This window comes from Anguilla rostrata, chromosome 11, assembly GCF_018555375.3.
Source record: "Anguilla rostrata isolate EN2019 chromosome 11, ASM1855537v3, whole genome shotgun sequence".
Classification (NCBI taxonomy): Eukaryota; Metazoa; Chordata; class Actinopteri; order Anguilliformes; family Anguillidae; genus Anguilla; species Anguilla rostrata.
In genome coordinates, this window is record NC_057943.1 from 29,806,721 (window position 1) to 29,831,103 (window position 24,383).

General features: G+C 41.5%; 3 protein-coding genes and 1 long non-coding RNA gene across 4 annotated transcripts; all 4 read left to right on the forward strand.

Moving 5' to 3' along the window:
• Nucleotides 1-2,216: 2,216 nt before the first annotated feature.
• On the forward strand, nucleotides 2,217-10,029 carry LOC135234561 (trypsin-like). The gene is made up of 6 exons (XM_064299272.1): nucleotides 2,217-2,505; nucleotides 2,981-3,046; nucleotides 3,964-4,114; nucleotides 4,966-5,104; nucleotides 6,339-6,596; nucleotides 9,529-10,029. Exons 2-6 carry the CDS (start codon nucleotides 2,989-2,991, stop codon nucleotides 9,676-9,678), a joined length of 756 nt encoding a protein of 251 aa, XP_064155342.1. The 5' UTR covers nucleotides 2,217-2,505; nucleotides 2,981-2,988; the 3' UTR covers nucleotides 9,679-10,029.
• Nucleotides 10,030-11,383: 1,354 nt separating this feature from the next.
• cdaa (cytidine deaminase a) lies at nucleotides 11,384-16,203 on the forward strand. The gene is made up of 4 exons (XM_064299273.1): nucleotides 11,384-11,863; nucleotides 14,599-14,710; nucleotides 15,298-15,355; nucleotides 15,753-16,203. Exons 1-4 carry the CDS (start codon nucleotides 11,677-11,679, stop codon nucleotides 15,888-15,890), a joined length of 495 nt encoding a protein of 164 aa, XP_064155343.1. The 5' UTR covers nucleotides 11,384-11,676; the 3' UTR covers nucleotides 15,891-16,203.
• On the forward strand, nucleotides 11,870-13,451 carry LOC135234563 (uncharacterized). Its single transcript, XR_010324133.1, has 2 exons — nucleotides 11,870-12,798; nucleotides 12,846-13,451. It is a non-coding gene; the product is annotated as an uncharacterized LOC135234563 (long non-coding RNA).
• Nucleotides 16,204-16,422: 219 nt separating the features above from the next.
• On the forward strand, nucleotides 16,423-23,568 carry pink1 (PTEN induced kinase 1). The gene is made up of 8 exons (XM_064299271.1): nucleotides 16,423-16,923; nucleotides 18,797-19,072; nucleotides 19,612-19,715; nucleotides 19,825-20,007; nucleotides 20,533-20,696; nucleotides 21,226-21,353; nucleotides 22,171-22,401; nucleotides 23,003-23,568. Exons 1-8 carry the CDS (start codon nucleotides 16,567-16,569, stop codon nucleotides 23,282-23,284), a joined length of 1,725 nt encoding a protein of 574 aa, XP_064155341.1. The 5' UTR covers nucleotides 16,423-16,566; the 3' UTR covers nucleotides 23,285-23,568.
• Nucleotides 23,569-24,383: the final 815 nt, after the last annotated feature.

The window sequence follows — 24,383 nt, forward strand, 5'->3', positions numbered from 1 at the left end:
ACGATGTCACCCCGCTGCAGTGAGCTAGGCACACGGCCGAGCATGCACGGCTGGGCTGTGTAATTTACCGGCTTGAACGGAGGGGCCAGCCGCTGGGATGTATGATATCTGTGAGGGAGCTGGCGGAAAGGCACGGCGCTGTGGTATTTATCCTCGAGACGGATGAAACAAGCAACCTTTTCGAAAAGGTTAACTGGTGCTAAGGTTGTAAATATTACAATGTGCAGATGCCAAGGCCAGTGTTAACCTGTCGGGACTAAAAGAATCTGCGAAAGGACAGTCAAGTCTTTCAGCACTCCCACAGCTTGCAGAGATCCATATAGGCTAATTAATCACTTGGGCTGCAGGAAGCGTACGCAAAGGTGAGATCGTTCTAGTGTATATTAACTTAGTGAGTCTGATAGTGGAAAACAGTTAAATTCATTCTGTTGGTTGAATATGTGATATGCTGTCTTTTTTGCCGTTCCTGGTAACAATGAAATCGATAGGCAGGCTCAACCCGAATTTGACCCACAGCACAGTGCTTATTCCCCAGTGTAGTCGTCACTGTTACGTAAGAGTAAAAAATTGGACAAAAGCGTGCAAGTCTAAGCATCTACTGCCACTGTCAGGCCACATTGTTGCAACACCCAAGACTTTCCTATTATTATATCTCATGATGCCTGTCACAGACTTTTAGCTTCACCTGATTAAAGATGGCACATACAAAATCCCATGCATTTAGTGTAATTATTAGCCATAATCGAATGATTGAGGCCTGTATTTAGTCTCTTTCATTTTGACTTAAAGTGAATGCAAGCATTACAGTTTGGTGAGTTGGCTTTAATGATTGGAGAATTTGTCAAACTGTATTTGTGAAGAGAAAAAAAAATTGCTTTAAATTGCCAATCAGAATTAAGAATGGCTGTTAAATTTTAATTGAATCCAAACCTGAGTATTCCTGTAAACACACCTCTCTCTTCCTGAGACAAAGTGGTCAGGACTTCCTGTGACATTTGGCGCTCTGTTGGATTGCTTCATACTGTCTTTGATTCTGTTGCTGATGGTCAAAGGCAGTGCAGCAGCCATACAGGACTGGGGCAGAATTCCCCCAATGCAATGTAAGAGACTGGCAAACTCATATAGAAAATCATTACTAAAAGGGGTTCTACAAGCTACTGCATCATGGGGTGCTCTTTAATTTTTCACAGAAGGCTTCTACATATTGGCTTATTTTAGGTTGAATAAATAATGGCAAAATGGAGTAAAACTGGTTGTAGCTTGTCACGTGAGCTTAGATTTATCTACTGTTAGGCCTTGGTGAGGACTAAGTGAGGGTTAGTTATGGTTCAATATGTGAAACCATTGGTTTACTCAGACGGTGTGCTTTCTTTTTCACACCACTGAATCTAGTCAAAAGATTCCAGGTCCAAAGTTGCATTGATGCTGTGTTTAATTGGCACCCTGTTATAGCAGCACATTTCCTTAGTACTTCATCCGCAAATACGGCATTTCTTGGCCAGTACAGCAGCTTTAAACCGCTCATAGTGGCCAGCAGGCGGAGCTAGAGAACAGAACTGGGACACCCCATCCCATATTTGCAAGGTTTACATTTCTCCAGGACATAATCTGACTTCATAAAAACACCCCCCCCCCCCCCCCCCCATGTTTAACAGTGACATTTAAAGTACACTGAAACTAGATAAAACTGCATATGGCAAATAACAAGTTAAGTGATTTGATGTTTATGGATTTCAAGCTGTTGCCTAGTTCAAGCTGTATGCCAATGTAGCTTCACTGAACTTTCTCATTTAATTACTTCATTCTACATTCTACACTTCATTCTCTTCATATTTTCAATCTGCAATAGCTGCTTTCATAGCAATTTCAAAAAACATATGTTAGTCCTGAATCCCCATCTCAACCAGTGGAGTCCACACAAGCCACCCCGAGCCCATTACTGGACATAGAGCCCAGGAGATATGGAGATGTAGGAAAGACAACCAGAAAAGGAAAACCTGAGATGAGACATATAACTAATGATAACATAAAACAGAATTCCTTCATTGATTATAAAATGCACCATGCACAAATCCATTTTTATTACAATACAACTGTAATTTCGTTTCGAGGAACCCAGTTCTTTGTACGGAACATCAGCTGACACTGATGGCAATCTTTCCCCGTTGATTGACATATAATAAAACTGCTATTGTGTGTTTGGAGCAACACATAGGAGGTGTTTCACTTCTCTACGCCTACAGTCAACAAAGAGGCTTAGTAGTTCAAGAATAATACTGGAGAACACCTTCTCCTTTCTCAAATTGTAGGTCAGTCCCTTTCATTGTGCTGTGGGATCACCTCAGTCCATATTTTAAAAGGCCATTATGGACCATACAAAGCTGAAATAGAGTTGAAATTGAGGAATGGAGAGATCGAGTTGCAGTATATAAAGCAATGGAAGGTTTGAGAACCAGCAGTTGGAGATTCCTTCAGATTCCATATTTAAAAGGACGGGTGTATTTGGTAAGTAGAATTGCATTCAAAACATTTGAAACAACTTCCTATCATTGTGTATTATATTTCTATTTCGGTTAAGAACACAGTTGCCAGACTGAAGGAAAAAATCCATCAGAATATGCTCTTGAAACAATGTCCTGGAAAGAGTTGACTTCAATAAATTATACATGAAGGAGATATTTATAGGAGATGGGAGATCTTGAGATATTTGATAGTGCAGTGTTGTGATACAATGAGTATCCATAGCTTAGATGTATTAACTTCTAGTTGGCATGGAACATGACAGAAAGATCGGAGTAAAGTTAGCCATCGGCAAACAATTAGTCAGGAAACAAAAGATTACACCAAAGATAAATTACCTGACCAGTGATTCAATTCGGAACTGCTGCTATGATCAAGAGGTTGAATCTCTTTGTGATCATTTAAGATGTAGTCTCAGAAATGCCTGAATGTAACTGCAATGTTTCTTGTTGTTTAATAGGAGGAAAGATGGGTCAGATCCTCCAGTCTACGTTTTTACTTGTAGTTGCTCTTACCACAATCAGAGGTAAGATTCTCCGCTCAGTGAATGTGTAATCATTATTCCAAATGCACACTGAAAGTAATTATGGTATGAAAACAAAAAAAACTCGCATTTTCAGCTCTTTAAATGTCCTCCAGGGAGAATAAAACATACTGGAAAAACACTGAAAAACCTTTTTTTAATTTACATAAATGTGTAAGGACAATTATAAGGTTGATATGGAAGCTATGCTCTATAAAAGTCACTTAATACTGTTCTCTGAAGAGGGTTGCTCTTCTCATCATTTTTTTGCAAGCTTATATTAATCTTGAGATTTTATGTGCCCAAATATTGGATTTCCCTGGAATGTACTGTCTTGCATACAGTAGCAGCCTGATACTAATTCTGAGAAACAGAATATCATATTTTTACATTTAGAAGATGGCAGCTCCACATTGTGCACTGAAACTATGTAAAGCAGTTAATATTACAAATTGCTGTTAATCCTTTGCTGTCGTTGCTTATGATTCTTGAAGGAATGTCTTTGCTTCATTTTGGACTCTCAACTAGATGTGAAAAACACATTTTACTCTTTCTCTGCAAAAAATAAATAAATAAATAAATAAAACCTTTTTGAATTTTGAAACTGCTATGTGCTCATTTACTGAGCAGCTAACATTCTTTCCCTTGACTGTAAATGTTCCTCTTAGGCCTATATCCGTTGCATTTCATGAGGTTAAAACAATCGATACAGACATAATGTATATTACTCTTAACTCAATGGGCAGGCCAGAACTAGTCTACGACTGTAAAATCTAAATTTGTGTAGGCCTACCTCGTAAATGGCATACCGCGCGATAGGCTAAACAAACGCTCAACCCAGTGGCAATGAGACAATACTGTATTAAACATGCCTGCTCACACTGTGTGAGGTTTCTTTAATACTGTTCCCTGTTGTTTAGGAACGCTTGAGCAGAGAATTATCGGAGGCCAGGAAGTCGTCCCATACTCCATTAAGTACCAGGCATCGATCCAGTACAATAAGCAGCACTACTGCGGGGCCACGCTTATTCGTCCCCAGTGGGTAGTATCTGCTGCACATTGTTATAAACCGTAAGTACCCGACCTGTAGGGCGCCAATCCAAGTAAACCTGATGCACGTTCGACAGGGCGAACATTAGCTAAAGTCAGTCACCAAACATTTGGTTGTCCTATTTACCCATTTTCAAGATTACGGATACCAACTAACACTTATTGTAACCTACTGCATGGTTTCTAACAATGATATCTTGCACATTTTCCTGATTAGTTTGTTTGTACATCAGTAAGTTATTCCTTTTTCTTGTACACGCTCTGGCGAAGTCCTGCTGGTCAAAACACTTTGGTGTTTTGTTACTGTCCTTTTCGACATGCCAATTAATAAAGTCTTTTAATTATTTTTCATTTTCCTCATTTATTTACTTACAATGGAGTGCCTTGGAATTTTTAATTTTTTTTGGAAGAAACTCTTTTCATTTTCTACTATTTAAAAAATATCTTTTGAGCTTTTTTTATTTCCTTTTTTGATGTAGGTTTATAGCAATTTTAGCATAGGAGCAATAAACTCATACTATTATGATTATTGCTATCAAGAATGTTATGTCATGAATATCTTTGAATGGTGCTGGCCCACATTCTATTGATATTCAGGTTTCCTTTTTCTTTTCTTTTTTCCTACAGTTAGTTGGCTACACAGTTTCAATGGCAGCAAGATAAATTAAGACCAAACCAAAATCGTCCTGAGTCAAAATGTATCTATATTATGCACAGTGGAATAACTTGTGACTTTAGTTGTCAGTTCCTAGTTTGAAGGAAAGTTTCAGCGATCTGTTAATGTCAATCCGTGTGGAATGAGGCAACACAGATTTCTGTAATATCTGATTCTGAAGACACTAAAACCTCAAGATTCTATTTATGGTTCACAGTCCTTCTCTGATCCAAGTTGTCTTGAGTGAGCACAATCTACTAGAACAGGAAGGATTCGAGCAAGAAATCAACGTATCCAGGATCTTTTATTACAACTACAACTATAGAACGTTCAACAATGACATCATGTTGCTCCAGGTAGGCATGAATTTCACGTCCACTCTGTCATCACATTTGCAACAAGGGTGGCATTGCATTAGTAATGTTTCCACCTGGAGGCAGAATATGCTGAGGCTTGTTGTTTATTATGGGTAAAATATGTATTTTTAGTCAATAGTGCTATGGGAATGGAATACCTTGATGAGAAGAAATTAAAGGATAAAATTAAAAATAATGCATAAAAAATTAAATGAGGTCCAAGGTGCTTCACTCGTTGGTTAATAGCCTATAGTCTGTATGTCCAGGTTTTACACCTGAATAAGATGCCAAGCTGAGTCTTCAAAACTGAAGGATAGAAGAGCTAGTCAGTTCTATCAACTGGCACACACAATGGTGAAAAGCACTTACCTACAAACTAGGGTACAATTAGAAAGGGAGGGAACTTTAGCTCTTGAGGTAGTTGTATCAGTTCCAGGCTAAGGTTCTTACTAAAGTTCCCATTGGCACATGCAATTGGCTATAATGCTTCAGCGCCTAATTGAAGCTTATTGGCTTACAAATACAGTTGTTTTAATCTAAAAATCAATAGACTTTGGCTGTATGAATCTTTAAATGGTGAACTTTATGTTTTTAGCTTGTCAGCTAAATATGATGCTCTCATTTTCTGTGCAATATGGCAAATGAGTCCTTTAGAAAGCCTTACAAAAAATCACGTGAAATTTTCATTTTCACATGTGAAAATTACAGTTTCACATGGGAATTTAACATTTTCACATGTGAATTTAAATATTCGCTCTCATCTCATGAGTGGGATTATTTTTATAGCTCACATGTGTACTCTTCATATGTTGGGGGTGTTCATGTGTGGTTTCTGAACACGTGGTATTTTTTGTAAGGGAAGGGGTTAGACCAGTATGCCAAACATATATTGTGTTACGTCAAAGTTTTTTAACAACATGAACATACAAACCCATTTTCAACAGTGTTAATTGTTGGAGTGATTGGTGGCAAGAAACCACAGCATATTCAGAAGTTCCCCAGTACCCAGTTTGAAAACCCATGACCCTAGTCACCATTAGGTGCCATATCATGTGGGAATAGAGAGCAATGTCAAAAACAGAGAGATCAAGATACGTAGTATTAACATCTGTACATTGCAAGTCATTCAGTCATGTCGAATCCACTCAACTGCTGCCACCTGGCAAATGTATTTCCTGTGTTCTGATTGACTGGTGTCTGAACATTCTGATCCTGTCCGGTTGGCCTGTTCCAGCTGGAAAGGCCCGCCCAGCTCAATGCCAACGTCCAGCCTGTCCCCATTGCTGACCCGAATGCCCCGCCGCTCGAAGGAGGGGTCACCTGCACCGTGAGCGGCTGGGGGGTGACCCGCGTCTACAGCTACACCCTCTCCCCCGTGCTGCGTGCTGTCGACGTCAACATCATCCCTGATTGCCAGTACTACTATTACTGGAGGGTCAACAACAACATGCTGTGCGCCGGCTCCCAATTCGGGGGAAAAGACTCCTGTCAGGTACAGTAATAACATCTTGCCTTAGGCTTATTTGATGTGCTTACAGGTCCGGCCCATTGCATAAAGGCTCTATGCGGTTGTTTAGGGCCACAACCGCTAGGGGGGGCCACACGACAATGATGGGGGGGGGGGGGCACACGATCCAATGTTTATCTTCTAAGGTAAATAACGTTATTTTCGTATTTACGTTATTCACCAGAACTATCGCGGAACTAGCGGTATAAATTAAAAATGGAACAGCAACAGAACAGTTCATAACAATGTGATGTAGGAAGGATTTTATCAAATAAAAGTAAAATAAAGAATGCAGCTAAGTGATTAGTAGGACCGAAGTCTTACTACTAATCAAAACAAAGAGCTATATTCAAAAATCCTAAATCTTTTTCCTTACCACACTTTTCTCTAAGAGAGCTTTTCTCTGTACCAGCTATCGAGTACGTAAGTAGACAGTAAAGCGAAGAACAGACCTCACGTGAGCGTATATAAGCTCTCTCAATCAGGTGCAAACAATCAGTAGTAATCACAGGGAATCTCGGAGCGCCCTCAGGTGATTCTGGAGATTACCACACTCAGTTCCCTGAATAAGCACCGTTTCCTCAACAGGGAAACTGAGTAGCCGATTAGCACAAAAAGGCGTCGATTAGCACAAACCACAACACCGAGTCGCAAACGGAATATGGAACCATGACAGTATGCATGTGTATGCATGTCTTTCTCATACATTTGTATGCATTATTATCAGTTTCTCATAACAAGCAGAGTAGAAAAAGACATGATATTTCAACAAAAACGTTCAACAAAAACATTTCAAACAAAATGCATCAGTTTCATTTTCGAAAAGCAATATGTTTGCAGACAGGAACAGCTAATATAGGCTTGGATTTATCGACTTTCTTTGTCTTGAAAGCATGGCCTGAGGTGGCGCATTAAAGAAAGCAAAAGATTCTATCAATATTAACTTTTATTTTTTATTTAAATGAAAACCTACAATCTGCTTTATATAGCAGGTTATGTATTCAAACAAAGTGTAATAATAAAAAAGCTTATCACTGAAATGCAATATTGGTTAATTTTTTTTTTCTTGTCGTGATTCATCATCAATCAGAATGGACACAACAAGAACAGTTTTGTATATAACATTATTATTAATAATATTAATAGTAATTATATGAAAATAACAATATAATTAAAACTATAATGACAGTGAAGGCAGTTTTGTGCAGTCCTCCAGGGTGGAAATCACAATTAATTCTGAGACATCGGTCCTGTACAAGAAACTCTTTTGGGTCAACCCCCTTTCACGCAGTCAACATCACAGCCTCATGCTTGTTCATACGCTAGTGCTCCCCCTGTGACCCATGTAAGCATGTATAAACACTGTCATGTAAAAACATGCAGACCAGATTGGAATAGAAAAAAATCTTTTATTTTCTTTTGTGGGGCTTTTTTTAAGAAAAAAAAATGGTCCCTGGAGTGTAATTAGTTTGGCGTGAAGAAATTTTACAATTTAAATGTAATTTAAAAGAACTGTCCAAAATAATATCATTTTGCCAGGATAAATTTGTAGTTTTGAATAGACTTCAATGGGGAAATTTGCTTTTTGGCACCAAAGGCTGCAATACCTCTGGTAACCACTGGAGCTTGCGAGCTTCACTGAGAAATTCAATCCCTGGTCCCCTGAGGCCGCTAGGCTCTGTTTGGAACTGTCAAAATTGTACATGAGCCAAATGATCGTCTAACTTTTTGACCCTCCATTGATACAGCTCTCTCTTTTAGGGTATGCGGTATGTGGATCTGCCTACAGTGGTGTGTTTTCAGCTCGGTTAGTGCGGGAGAGAGGGTCGCACTGGTAGCTAGCCTAACGCTAACCAATTGGCTGACCAGAATTTGGTAATGTTAGGAAGCTGCCGTTATTATAACTAAATTCAGTTATGTTTGGCAACGTTAAATTACCTGCCATGGTGACCAGAAATTTGCCATGGGTCTGATGTTTTAAGTAACAACTAAAAGCTGAATAAGATTCCAATCCACTTCTTAGCTCATATGGGCTAGCTAGCTATCGTTAGCTGGTTAATAGGGAGTCCACCTATTATAAAATTCTGCTAACCTGTATTGTATTTGTAAATATGCATGCTTATGTTACAGAATTCGGCCATGCTTACAGACAGGCTAGAGCAGACTGAAACGCCATTGGTGTTATGCTAGTAGTGGCTAGCGTAGGTTCGTTTCATTGCTACTTAGCTAAAGCTGGGTACCCCAGTTAACTTGCTGCATATGGCAGTGAAGTGGGAGTTTTTGCCATTGGATATGTTGAGAATTTTGGCATGGCTGCTTGTGACTGCCTAACTGTATGAATGCAGCTATTTCTGTATTTTTGAAAGAGACGTGAATCCAACAGTCTGCAAATGATGCTATAAAGCTACCGATATAGCTAGCCAGAGCAAAATATCGAGTTGTTTATTGGTCCATGAGCTTTGTCATTGGGGGTGTAGGTGGGGTTGAGAAGAGAGGAGGAGACATGTTTGATTGTAAACACAGGAGAAAATCAAGGGAAACAATCCTGCATAGTGTGCCTTTAGCTGCACATCATCTCATCTTACTTTATCCCCAGGGGTCTTTCCATGGGTGGTGGGGGTGGGGGACAGGATTTCTGGGAATTTAGAACCCCCACCTCCCAGCACCCCCTCCCCCCACTAAACACACCCCCACACACATACACACAAACACATATGCAGAGAGACAGGTTAGGAACTAGCAAAGAAAGGTTTCATTCAGTGGAGACAAAGACAAAAATCAGGAGCAAGCTTCCGGCAAGGGTGTCACAGAACAGATCAGCATTGGCCTCACCATTCAGGAGACCAGACAAAAGGAGACCTGCATTGTCCATTCACTCCCTTTGTACCCTTTTCTCTTTTTGTCTGCCTCCCTGCAGGGAGACTCAGGTGGGCCCCTTGTATGCAATGGCCTTTTTGAAGGCATAGTCTCCTGGGGGATCAGCTGTGCCAACCCCTACTACCCTGGGGTGTACACAAAAGTGAGGAACTACACCCCCTGGATCAACTGGATCATCGCCACCAACTGAGCCCCAGCTTATCCATGTGAGACTAGCTAGCTTGGAGAGGGATGACACCTGAACAACCACTTCTGCTGGTTGTGCTTTATGTAAAGACACCATTAAATGAGAGCGTATACTGACCACCACAGCATAGCTTGGACATTAGCCTTATAGGGGTGAATACTCCAAAGATGGCATGGAAAACAGCATTGCCACCCCTAATGTGCGTTATGGAATGAGTAGCTTTTTTTTTTTTGTTTGTTTTTCAACCTGACAATTGAAATAATGGACCCAGCAATACCATCACTGTCTGACAGTTTGTAATAGTACTGCAAATCTTTAAAAAGGGCTAAATAAAAAAGGACTGAGATGAAATGATTCAGAGTCATTGGTTTCATATTTCACCTGAACTGAGCAACACAAAAAAGACAGCTTAACACAGGGATAAACTCACCAGCTAAAAGAACATGTGCACTTTCACAAACCAATGAAACATTCAGTTTTGGAACTTTTGCAATGCACAGTAGGCACATTATTGAAAAAAGGCAAGATAGAAACCACTTAACCACTTGATCTTGATGAACACAATGATCTTCCTCACAAGGGCCAGTGTGGGTGTCAACCAAGTGGTAACACCTGATTCTTCTAATCAAGCACTAGAGTCTTTGCTAAGCACCTTGATTAGTAGAATCAGGTGTGTTACTGCTTGGTTGAAACAAAATTCTGGCAATTGTGGTTGGAATGAAAACCAGCATACACAGTGGCCCCCAGGACCGAGTGTGAGAATCACTTTGTTAAACTGCTATTAACTATTGTTGAGATCTGGCCAGCTGTATAAACTGAGATTGTGTTAAAAATCACCCCTGGACAAGGTCCTTATGTACTAAGGAAAGAATGTTCCAGGACGGTTTGGCACATTAGTTAGATTCTCATTTGGTTCGGAGTTAATGTCATTCGTGGCAAGAGAGTTTGCCAAAACAGCCTGGGATGTTACAGAGATAAAAACAGTAAGCTGTGCATTTGTAAATGAAGGATGGGCATAATTTCAATTTTGTGTGTGACTGGGGAGATAGAGTCTAAGTTTGAATGCAGGCAACGCCGCCTTGGGAATTTCACCCAGAGACTGCCTAGGTTTACACAATTACTCCAGTTTGTTTTGATTGAGAAAATAAATACAATAAAAAAAGTTTTTCAGTTAAAAAACTGTAAAAAAATAAAAATAAAAATACCAGTCCGGAACTAGCAAGGTCTGTTATAATGAAGATGAGTTGTTTAGCATTTAAATGGGGCTGGCACTGGGGCAGGCAACTATTTTGGGATGGTAGTCTGTGGTGTGGAAAGAAGCAGGCTGGTGATACTACAATATTCGTAGGTGAACCGCAGATATGTATACTCTCCAGAATCAATAGAGGGGATCACACATGAATGCAGTTAACTGGATATTCCAAATTAGGGTGGGAATTGGACATTGAATATTCAGCCCCACATTGGGCACCAAATACATTCTTAAAAGATAAATAAAAATAAATAGATGAAATGTGGAACTAAAGACTATGTGAAGACTGATTGCTCATAGTGACAATATGCACAAAAGCAATTTTAACAGTTGCATCAATGGCTGGAAATTGACAATCTTACTGCTGACATTTTTCTTTAAATTACTGTTTTTTTAACACACAATCTAAACTCAATGCTACCATCAATCATATAATTATTAGGTTATCACTTGAATATTGTAGGCTGACATTCACATTGAATGATCAAACTTTTTACACAAAACTACCTGGATTGCACCACTTCTTTTTTAGCAAAAAAAAAAGAAAAACAAAACAAAACATTATGCAACTTGGGTTGTTCCAAATATGTTGTCACTCCTCCTACTCAGCTGCTACGCACTGCTAATGCTAGCAGGCAGTCAGACGTGACGGAGAAGCCTGCCTTCGCATAGCTCAATAGCTCTTTCAGTGCCTGCCCTGCTGTGTGTTCCTGTCCTTCGGCTCGTGGAGAGAGGTCGGCTTCGCGGTCATGGCGAACCTTCAGACAGTCGATGACAGGGAGGCGGAGGCTGCCAGGGCCAATCTGAGCGGAGGGGATGACGGAACGAAAACCCTGATCCGCCGGTCGCTGCAGGCCCGGGAATTTGCCTACTGCCCCTACAGCAAGTTTCGTGTGGGGGCAGCTGTGCTGGCCCACGACGGGACCATTTTTACAGGTAAGGGGCTGTGTCAGGCTGTCTTTACAACCCAACCCCATAAAGGATTGCTGTGTTTCTTTTCTTTTCATACTTGTAACAAAGCTGAAACCCCTCCTATTACTTTTCTGTGCCTTTATTTTCCATAACTTAAAGTTTCTCATAACATAATCAACTAATAACACAACTTTTAAATATTTCAGCAGTGCAAACTATGAGTAACATCTAGTCCTAGTATTGACATCTTGTTCTTTTTCTTTTTCATTCACATTTAGTGAAAAGGCTTCATTCAATATGGTTAAATTGATTTATATATTAGATCATGTATTACTACTGAGGGGAGGAACATTTGATGAAAATCTAAGTGTGGCAATGCATCTAATTATTGCAGATTTGCTAGCAAATGCAATGGGTGTGTTAGGGAAACATATGTTTCAATTTCCTGTGATTAGGTAATGTCAGTTATTTAGTCATCATCCAGTCAGCAAGTCTGGGAATATGTTGTGAACTTGCCAGAAGTGACACATGCCCCACGAGTGAAGAAAAAAGTTCCAAATAGTTGACGAAAGTATATTGTTAAAACATTTTTTAAATAGAGTTTTTAAAGAAAGTTTTACTACTTCCTGATCACATGGAAAGGGGTAGGTATGTTTGTTTTGGTGTTTCCAACAGTAATGACCCTAAGGTCTGAGTCTGTACAAACACTTATTTCTCTATCATTTAACCTTATTTAAACAGACATACCTTTCATATCCTTTAGCACTTTTTTTGTCACATCATCACAGATCTTCCCATATGACAAACAATTTAAAGTAAAAAAATATGCCATTTTGACATTCTGGAATGCAATTAAAATGTGTGATTATATTGTCCATTGTTTGAATAGCATATGGGCAACAGTTTGAATGATGACAACAGTAATAATGATATATTACTTTGTTGTTATGTCAGTAAAGGTTCTCAGTCAGTAAAGATGCTCAGTAAATGTGCTGAGTCAGTAAAGGTTCTCAGTCAGTAAAGATGCTCAATCAAGAATGGTGTTCAGTTGGTAAATGTGCTCAGTCAGGAATGATGCTCAGTCAATAAAGGTGCTCCATCAGGAAAGATGCTCATTCAGGAAGGATGCTCAATCAGGAATGGTGCTCAGTCAGAAATGATGCGCAGTCAGGAAGGATGCTCAATCAAGAATGATGCTCAGTCAGTAAAGGCGCTCAGTCAGGAAAAATGCACAGTCACGAAGGATGCTCAATGAGCAAAGGTGCTCAGTCAGGAAAAATGCGCAGTCAGGAAGGATGCTCAATCAGCAAAAGTGCTCAGTCAGTAAAAATGCTCAGCCAGTGAAGGTACCCAGTCAGTACAGTAAAGGTGACTTGCCACACGTGCAGGTTGGGATCCATACCCTTAAGGGTACAAGGTAGAACCTGGGCCGTGTCACTGGGTAAATGTTACTGGTAATCCATAGCAGAGGAATGCAGTTAGCTTTGTCCTTCACGAGGTAGGTTGTGTTTAAGTTGGCCTGGGTTCTTTGAGATAGCTCTGCATGCTTGCTGCTCTAACTGACAGACTAGACTGTAATCTGGGAGAGATACGCATTTCCTCTGACTTGTGCCGATAGTGTCTGCACATCTGCTATTGAACAACTTAACGAACAACTGCAGAACAAGTGAATGAGTGACTGAATTGACAAATGAATGACTATTAATCACTACCTCAAAATCAGCATTATTCTCCAGAATATAGAACTGCAGGCAAAGAAGGGCCATTTAAAATCAATGAGTGTAAAGTTAACAAACCAACAATTAGTATTGTACACAAAGGTAAATAGAGTACCTCTCTACAGTGAACCTTTACACAGCATTAACCATAGCATTGCAGCCCCAGAAGAAACTAAAATAAAGAAACAGGATGGCTAATGACAGCCAGAGGAGCCATAGTACAGCCTGAGGAGGCTGGCCTTCTCTCTGTGTTGGAAGACGGGCAGGGTTTTTGCTGTCCTGCCTGCAGTAGGAAGCCAAATCTACCCAAGTGGGGGGAAGGGGGGGAAGCAAAATAGACAGTAGATGCATCCTTTTAGTGAAGGCACATAGAGGGAATGGGCCAGGCACCCAAAACAAGGACATTTGAACAAGGCTGTTGTTTCATAGCCCCAGAACACACATTTGTGGTTGGTTGTCAATGTGATGTGCACGGTAAAAGTCTCCGAAATTTTATTGATAGTTACAGAAGTTTCAAAATATTTCATTCTCAGTAGTTACTTGCATTGCACATTCACATAAATTTCAAAATAGTCAATAAGTCATATCCTCATTATTTTGTCACAATGTGAGGAAATCTATTGTATGTCAAAATGAATTACCTTTACCTAAACAGCATGCAATGCACAAAATGCTTGTTATAGCTCAGGCGTATGCACTGTAAGCGTTTGCCAGTACCTTGCCTTACGGCTAGAGCTTGACAATTGTGCCTTGACTGTGAAAATAGGGCCCTAGGGTTCAAAAGCCGGTCTGGGTTGGTTAAAACACAAACACATTCATTATTCAATAACAGAGTTGTATGTTTTCAACTAAATTCACCCATTGGTGACGTAAACAGGCTTACTGCAGTCCATGAAACAACCAAACCGTCAGCGCCTGGAAAAATGAACAATTCCTCCAGTGCTTAGACACGTTAATGTGAGAGCATAGTGTGAAAGGCAGGCAGTGTCCTCCAGGCCTATCACAACCTAGGAAAGCAATGCTGATTTTTTTCTTTCACAGGTTGTAATGTGGAGAATGCTTGCTACAACCTGGGCATTTGTGCAGAGCGGAACGCCATTTCAAAAGCTGTGTCAGAGGGATACCAGAGCTTCAGGGCTATTGCAATTGCAAGGTTAAATTAAACATTTAAACTGAAATGTGTTGGAAAAAAGCGAAAGCAAAGTTGAACAAATATTGATTTTAGAAATCTACATACTGTACATAGACTGTATTTAGAGTATCAGTCCTACATTCTGTATGTCCTTATTACAGTGAAAAATAGCCTCGTAGTACCATTGCTTTTTTACTGAACATTGCCTACTATATTACTGACCCCTGGTGTCAGAATGGGGTTACAACAGATTATAAAGCCAGATATTTTTCATATATTTATGAAAAGGACAGTGTGTGAAAGCCTAAAGTCTGTTTGATATTTCTAAATATATTAATAATGTCCATGTGTAAAGCGGGAATTTAATTTGTATTTATTTTATTTCATAGGGAAAGTTACAAGGATTCACAATTATTAGATACGTGGGTCATTGTGTTTCCAGCTTGTGCTCGTTTACAACACCTATCCCTAATGTGGCTTTTATAGCAAATGGGTAGTTTCTTGATTTCCCACTTTCTATACATGTTCAGGGGCAACCTATCTGATAGTAAATGTGTATCCCCTCCACATTTCTATCATTTCCCTGTTTTTGTTTCTTCTTTTTTCAGTGACTTACATGAGCAGTTCATTTCCCCCTGTGGAGGCTGCCGACAGTTCATGAGGGAGGTGGGTTTACCTGTTTGCAGAACAGACATTAAATTTATGTTTTTCAGGATGTCGGTAATATTGTCTTTCCTGGCCTTCTTACCCTGTGTTTTTTGAACGACCCCATTTTTAGAAGGGTTTTTGTTTTGCCAATGGTCACATTTTCTCCTTCATTAGCGTCAAAAGACAACATGAAATTGAACCAAACTCAGGTAAGGTTATCAATAGGCCTTAGTGAAATGAAAGTGGTATTAGGAACACCCACAAGAATTAGGCCATGAATTAGTGGACAACACTCTGATGAAACACCCTCTTGTTAAGCATATGACAGACAGAAAACAATTAACTATTTTCCAGGCTATTACTATTACCTGGCCACAATTTACCACTTGTTACAACAACTACACTACTCTTACAGTTTGGTGACAGCTGGGATGTGTTCCTGACCAAGCCGGACGGGTCCAGTGAAGAGATGACCGTGGGAGCACTTCTGCCCATGTCCTTTGGGCCTGAAGATCTCACAAAGAAGAGAGTGCACACTATTCATGAGTTTTAGTGTGTCATCAGCACAAAGCATGATCCTGGAATTTAAAACTGTCCAAAGTAACACCACTGTTAAGCAACGGCTTTGTTACCTATTGAATAGTTCATGAAACATTACCAGATCTAACACACTCTGGGGAAACGACTCCGGTGACAATTTATTAAAAAGAGGATGTTTGAAATTGTGCACAGCCATGTATTATTTGAGAGCTTTTATCTGTTCTGAGTAACAGTTTGTTGTGATAAAACTGTATGTATTTAAAGTATTTTGTTTTATTTGTCTGTATTAATTTTGGATGCCTTATTTCACCATTAAATTATTTTAATTTTTTTTTAATGCTTATCCTACTTATTAAAGACAGTGAATCACTGGAACGCTTTACCATCGACATCGCACTTGGAATTTGACCGGGCGTTACAAAAGTAATTCACGACATGGCTGTCATATTTTCAGATTAATTAATGGGTCGTATATTCAGTAAATTCTATTACATAATACCTACATTTAAACGAGCCACATCCCTCCTTACTCTAACGCATAACGTAGGCATTACGTCACACGTTTAGAGGCATGCTCTGTGGGTGGACTTGTTTACGTTTCGTCCTTGTATGCTGTGAGTTAGGACTGGTAGCTGAAGAGATCACATTTGGGAAAAAGTCCCAAGGTGGACAGTTTCTAATCTAAAACCATGTCGGTGAAACATGCGATTAGTCGGGGGTTAGAAATTGGGAGGTCGGTATTTCAGCTCGGTCTTTTGAAACCCGCTGCCCGAGTTGCAGCAAAGTTCCGAGGTGAGCGCCTTCGCGTAGGCCACCCGGCCCGCAGGGTTCAGCCTCAGACTTTCCTGCCTTCTCGCTATCGGTATTACCGCATGTCTCTGAGCGGCTTGGCCGCTCAGCTACAGTCCCTTGGTTTCAGGAGACTCGCAGGCGGCGGCTCCCCCAGGAACAGGACCGTGTTTCTTGCATTCGGTCTTGGTTTAGGATTGATCGAGCAGCAGCTGGAAGATGACAGGAGGAGTGCCGCGACATGTCAAGAAATTCAGGTAGCAAGTCGCCTACATAAAGACATCAGTTAACTTCCTGATACTAGCAATGTTAAATTAGCTCACAAGCTAAAGTTAGCCAAATGTTTAAGTTTTCGTAAACAACAGTAAATAGCCGTTGCTTGTTAGAGACGTACAGTGTTTTTGTTGTTGTTTTTGTTATTATTATTATTATTATTATTATTATTATTATTAACATTTGCGTATTAGTTCGCTGTTGGGGGTTTTCTTATTAGCTACTGTCAGAGCCTATAATTACTGTCTACTGTCTAGAATTATGTTTTCGGTACAAAACTCTCATTGATCCAGTAAGATATTAGTACATACAATACAGGCTGAACGATGGCCACCAGTGATTAAAAAAACCTCATGTTGAGAAGAATTCAGTTAATATATGCGCATGTAATGAATAACAAACCAAAGTATAAACATTTTATTCCCACTTTCTACCCAGTAAAACAATAACACAGAAATATGAATTTTACTTAAAAATAATCATAGACACGACTTTTCTCAAAATATCCTCCTTTGGCTTTAACCACAGGTACCCTGATACCATTGGTCTGTGGTTTAAGTAAAAGAGGCACAAAAGCTGCAAGAAATATGGCAAAGAAAAAGACATTAGGCTTAGATGTGCGAGGCCAAGTAAACGTATTGTGGAAAGGTTATTCCCCGTGAGAAATTGCAAAGAAGCTTAAGATTTCCAGGTGCAGTGTTCAGTACCCACTCAGAAGAGTCCAGCTGATGGGCAGTAATGTTAACAGGAGAAGACCAGGAAGGTCAAGATTCAGTACACAAATATCTTGTGGTGTCTACCAAAAGAAACGGTTGTAAAATTGTACCAGAACTACAGGAAGCAGCTAGAGAGAAACCGGATCCCCTGACTACAGTGAACCGGCAATTATGATCTGCTGGTCTAAAACCTGCACCATATTTATTATAATATTTTTTTTAAACTACTGGTGGCCCTGTACTCTTGGCCTGTACTGTAGTCTAGATTATAGAATTATATTATACTCCTATGGAAATTGTGGAATTTTTAAGAGTTCAGTTTATTCCGTCGTAGTTTTGTAAGTAGAAAAATAAATGCAGGCACGTCTTCGTTTCAAAATAGGTAGTTTAATGTAGCAAAGGAACTAGTGGGTCTGTTACCCAAGTACAGATAAACAAAGAACCAACAAATGACGGAGACAGTGAATACTTATACCATGTTCCTTCAGGGAAACAAAGGGCCAAATGGTTATCTTACACATCACAGGGAAGGGGGGGGAGGTAATCAGACATTGGGGGTGAAGAAACAAGGTGTGGGGGAGTTGGACTGAAGTAGGGGGTAGAGGATATCACACAATGGTACTGCATATCAAAGGGAGACTATTTGACTGGGCAAGGGGGTAGAAGATGTAGCACAAAGGTGTGATTAAAAGGTCAATTTAACTGGGTGTGGTGGTAAACAATCAGTGTTATCTGCAACTGGCCCACTACAATGTGAGACACCTCAGAAGGGTAAACGGTGGCTCCCATGTTTTCCAACAGAAATCTGAACCACAGTGAAACAAAGAAGGAAAGAAAGTCATAACCTTTAATTATCCGAGGCAGATCCTTAAAGATGGGTGTTAGTGGAGAGCGATTCTGATTTCTGTGCAAATGGATTGCGGTGCTGTACGGTGTATACGGCGGTACATCGCTATGTTTCTGAAACGGTCACTCTCATCCTTGGATAATGTGCAGATGTGCAGAAATTATAGGTGGCTTCATGTGCTTATGGATAAGGACATTAGAAATGCTTTAGACTTAACAAACAAACAAATAAAAATTAGACTGAAAAAAAAGTAAATGCTTCTGAGTTCTTGGTATTTACCAATGTGTTCATCAGGCCGTCTTCAGGAAGAGGAAGTTCCAGAACCCGCTCAAACCCTTCACCCTGGGCTACAGACTGGAGGACTATGTGATGGGGAAACAGATCGGGAAGGGCTGTAACGCCGCCGTGTACGAGGCCGCACCCCAGTTCGCCGTTCCCCGGGAGACCCGAGAGTGTTCGCTCGTTGAGCTCGGGTCCGGAGGGGATGACGGGCAGGGAGGGGGCGGGGCTCCGCGGTCCCGCTCCGTGCTCAGCTGCCCACTGGCCGTCAAGATGATGTGGAACATCGGGGTGGGTGTCTGATTCGCGGCCTGTCTAGCATGTTTCTCTAATGAAAAAATAAAAGGTTACAGAGAGTTGCACAAAATTTTGCAGTAATACGTAGCTTAAAAAACATCCAATCATTAACCCTGTCTCTGAAGAGTAGTTTTAAAAAAAAATGTTTTTTTCAAAATTCTAAGTCAGTGTTCTAGAACTCCATTGCTTTCAATTACCCATAGTGATTGTTATATCAGCATTAGAATGTTCAGTTAACAACATTCTAAACACATTTATATTTGTGATCTTACACCTTAAAGGGTTAACTTAAACTGTTCAGACATATTCCAACTAGTTTGCTCTAGGGCTTAATACTAATGGGTGTGAGATGTGCATCATCCTGACTGTTGTAAGACCCTGAGCATCCTTTGTCCTTGCTTACGTTTGGTGTTTTTTTTTTTCTTTTTGTTTTTTTGCTGTACATTAAGAAATACCTAAACGTCATTTCACTCAAACGGGTGTTCAGTGTGCAGTCAGTACAAAGCATTCTCAGCTTGCCTATTGAATTACAGGCCGGTTCGTCGAGCGAAGCTATCCTGAGCTCCATGTCACAGGAGCTGGTCCCTGCAGGGCCTCTCGCTCTGAAAGAGGAGAAAACCACGGTCGCCCTCCACGGGTGAGTTTGGGGCGACGCCCGGGCAGCCGCGGCACCCATTCCACCTGCAGCGGTAACGCGCGGGAAGGCGAGAACCTCAGCTAAACGGGCCCCTTGTCGTTCCCTGCAGGCATTTCGGCGTTGCGCCCAGGAGGGTCTCCGCCCACCCCAACGTGGTGAGGGTGTACAGGGCCTTCACGGCCGAGGTGCCCCTGCTGCCCGGAGCTCGGGAGGAGTACCCCGCCGTCCTGCCCCCCAGACTGAACCCCGCCGGCCTGGGCAACAACCGCACCCTCTTCCTGGTCATGAAGAAGTAAGAGTGCTCGCAGTCTTCCTAGTCAGGGTTTCATTTCTATTTTTGATGATTTGCCCAGGGTTGGGGTGAATTTGTGGATCCGTGTTCTAAGTGATTCTGATATAGTTTGGCAGGAACCGCTGGTGGGTCGTGTGACACATAGAGAAATGTCAATTAACAAAATATAGACCCTTTCACGGACACTGCCATAGTAAGCTTGTAAAAATGGCCCTCAGTCATGCCACCCAGGTCCACAATGTTGAAACCAAAATGAAAGTATAAAAATGCCCTTTAATAAAAACTGGGAATATGCACTTTACCCAAATGTGAATTGTTTGATTACAAATCAAAAGTTTTAGAGCACATATCAAGAAAAAAAAGACATAATATGTTTGTAATGGAGCTCATTGTATGCAATGCTGTGACTCATAGCTATTTCCATTTTTCATACATGCGTGCAATACAATGTGCTTTACAGAAGTTGGCAGTACAGAATGAACACACATTAGACGAGATATTGACGTGTGAATTTGGTCTCTGCAGCTACCCGTGGAACCTGCGGGAGTATCTGCAGGTGGCTCTGCCCACCCATAGGCAGGGCTCTCTCATGGTCCTGCAGCTGCTGGAGGGGGTGGGCCACTTGTGCAAGCAGGGCATCGCCCACCGGGACCTCAAATCTGACAACGTGCTGGTGGAGTTCGACTCAGGTCAGGATCGAGCGGGGCGGCCTTGGCAGCAGCCAAAGCTCACACGCCTGCTCTTCACTTTACAGCAAATTACCGCCATTTAGCTGACACATTTATCCAGAGCGGGTTTTTCAATGTTTTACGTAGTAGCCTTTATGCAAAGTAACTGGATGTTTATTGAAGCAATTTAGATTGAGTACCTTGCTCAAGGGTACAGTGTCCTTCCTGTTGTAATGCGGTTTACAGAAGTGTGCTTCTTATCAGACCTCCAAAAGAAAACAGACTGTTTACTGCGCTGACAGGGAGTCAGCAAGTGTGACAAACGGATGGCGTTCAGTTTCAAAGCATCTGATTGGATCCACATTATTTAAAACTTCTCCATAATAATGTCATCATGTTTTGTTTTGTATTATTGGAAAGCCAATGTTATGGGAAACTAGTTGGTGTGTCAGCTACAAAGGTTAACCCAGTGTGATATGCTTATAGAGACAGCGTAAGCAGTAACAGCGGTACACATGGAACTGAATGCGTTTTGGCTTATGACCCGTAGGAGGCTGCCCCCGCTTGGTGATCGCGGATTTCGGCTGCTGCCTGGCGGAGCGGGATGGCGACCTGCGGCTGCCCTTCAGCAGCCGCTGTGTGAACAGGGGGGGGAACGCCTGTCTCATGGCGCCGGAGGTGAGAACGCATCATCAATGGGGGTTCAGATCACTTCCATTACATTTCGGTTAATTCAGGATACAAACGAATGTATGGACTGAAAATTGCCCATAAACGTGTGGTGAGAGTACTTTGCAGGGAATTATCTGAATTTCAGTTCATCTTATCAATTAAGGGAATTGGCGTGGAATTAAGCCCCCACCATGTGGAGGTTTTCTTCGAATGCGAACCACCTGTATCATGTGCCCAAAAAATCTGGCGAACCACCAGTTTTGTGTAAAACAGGCAAATATGTCTGCACGATATGTCGAATCGCAATCTTTTTAAGCGTAGTAAGATTAACTGCCTTCATGGGCTATAGGCAATCTTTCATAGTTTTTTTTTGGTGATCATACCTGAGGCAGTAGTTAGCATCCAAATGTCAGAGGCCGTGTGAAGGGTTTCAGGGAAAAAACGTCATCACTGATGTCTGTTGGGTGTTGTTGAGACAACCAATCAGCCGCAAGGACGTACAGCTTCTATGTGATCATACAATTTTTTTTTTCAATCACATGGAAGCTGCAAGACCTTACTGCTGATTGGCTGTCTTTTCAGCACACAGTCGATAACAGTAATGTTTTTTTTTTCCCGGAAGCATTTCACACAGCCCCTGGTGCTTAGATGTTTACTACTGCGTCGGGTATGATCGAAGAAAACAAGGTGAAAGATCGTCTATATCCCCCATGGCAGTGGTTACTCTTACTACGCTTAAAAAACATCACGATTCGCTGCAGCACGCAGCCCCACACGCTAATACATATTTACATGCATTTGACTGACATTTCTGCGCCCTGAGGTGTCAACCGCGGTTCCTGGGCCGGGCGCGGTGATCGACTACAGCAAGGCCGACGCGTGGGCGGTCGGCGCCGTGTCCTTCGAGATTTTCGGGCGGCCCAACCCGTTCTACGGGCCGGAGGGGCTGGACAGCAGGGGCTACCAGGAGAAGCAGCTGCCCCCGCTGCCCGCCCGCGCGCCCGCCGACACGCGCCTGGTGGCGGAGCTGCTCCTGCGCCGGGACCCCGCCAAGGTAGGTAGCCATGGCAACCACCAACGCACAGCCAGCGCCGCCGTTCTGCATTTCGGTGAGAGCAGGGTATCTCCTTCCGTGTATCTCCTTCTCAGATGGCTTCGGAATGTTCCGCAGTGTTTTAGTTATTTTTTGTACTTTGAAGAGCGCGTGTTTTGGAATGTTTTTGCTTTCACTTACCGGCACTGATTGTTACATCAGCTTTAGAATATTCAGTTAAGAACATTCCAATTACATATTTGTGGTCTTACACCATAAAGGGATAAGCCAGGCCATTTGGGCACTAATTAAGAAATTGGGTCAGAAGGTTACACTTATGTGAGGTTTTCCATAATTGGTCATTTGGAGGTCGGATGGGACTATGGTTCTGCGGGGAGAGGGGACTTGCCAATTATCATATCTCTCACTTGCAGCTTTGATCACATTTGAGCACAAAAGCAATGAATTGGCTGCTGCGCATGTTCTTCTCCTTTTCAAAACCTTGTTGTCTAGTGAATTGTAAAGAATCTCTTTAGTCGGTCGGCTTGTTCAGAGAGTGCATTGTGAGAGTTGATTTCTCTGAAAAGTTCTGAAGACTCCCATTCCCCCACTCCCCCTTCAGCGCCCCAGTGCCCGTGTAGCTGCCAACATTCTGCACCTCAGCCTCTGGGGCGGGCGAGTCCTGGCCAATCAGGACAGGGCCAGCGTGAAGAGCATTGCCGATTGGCTGCTGTGCCAGTCTGCTGTGGTGCTGCTGAGGGGGAGGGGCCCTGTCACCAGCACCGTGGAGGCGGAGCTACAGAGGTGCTTCCTGGCCAACCTGGATCTGGAAGACCTCCACGCTGCCATGGGATTCCTCCTCTTTGGACGTGAGCAGCAGAGACAGGGAGTTCTGGCGAATTAGGCTTTCACAAAGTCTAAAATTGCACATTTAAGGTTGAGTTTGAGACTGAATATGGTTACCTGTGGAAACCTTACTCTGGCTATAGGAAACATGAGGCAGAATTCAAATTTTGGGGTTCTTATAAGCACCTTTTGTAGTTGTTTGCACTTTCCTACTGCCAAGCCTAAGGGATTACTTGGTATAATTGTGTGTATTTGTGAAAACTACCCAAAATGTAAACCTCCCTCTAATCCTCCATGTTTAAACAGAGCTTGAGATTGTAATAAATATTTTACTGAATACTACTATAAGAGCTGGTATATTTATAAAAGGAAATCATTTAAAAAAAAGGTGTAACCGCTAAATTTAATTCAGGAAAATTAGAAAGCATTTAATCATTATACACAATTCCAGGACATAATTTGCGAGTATTAAGTGCAAAAGTGCTGTTTGCATTTGCATCAACACACACATATGAACGTACTTTCTCCGCAATGTACTTCATCAAGTTGCGCTTCCGTCCACGTCTGACACGTTAACCTGGAATCTCAACTTCAGTGTACAGCCACACGCTTGGAGCCCAATTAAGTGGATTTGGTCTCCACCAGACAGCACTGAGTAACACATTAATGCAAGTATTATACTGTCAGTTCAGACTGCAGTGTATTTCTACTGTATATGAGTATTAAGCTTGTAGTAGCCTATATTGTATTAACAGGGTTAATAGCTTACGGAATGGCTTGACACCTGGAATAGTTGTTCAGTTTATAATGCTGGTTTATAGTCTATGGGTTTAAACCTGAGGTTAAACTAAGATCGATCTTCTGTTAATTCACGTGCATTTATCCCCCTGTGACTGACTTGCAGTTTGAGAACATTAAGAAAAGAGGTACTGTACTGGATATCCATCATAGCGATACATTTTAAAGTGTTACCTGTGTGTTTTTAGTCTTTGTTTTTTGTGTAATTCCACTGATCTACACAAAACCAAAAGCTTTATTTTCATGAGCTTCAGTCATGAAAACTACAGCTCCCATAATTGCCTGTGTCCGGGGAAATTGCAGCCATAGTGGCTCATGGCTGTATGAAAGATAACATTAAAGTTTTCCCCATGTGTTAG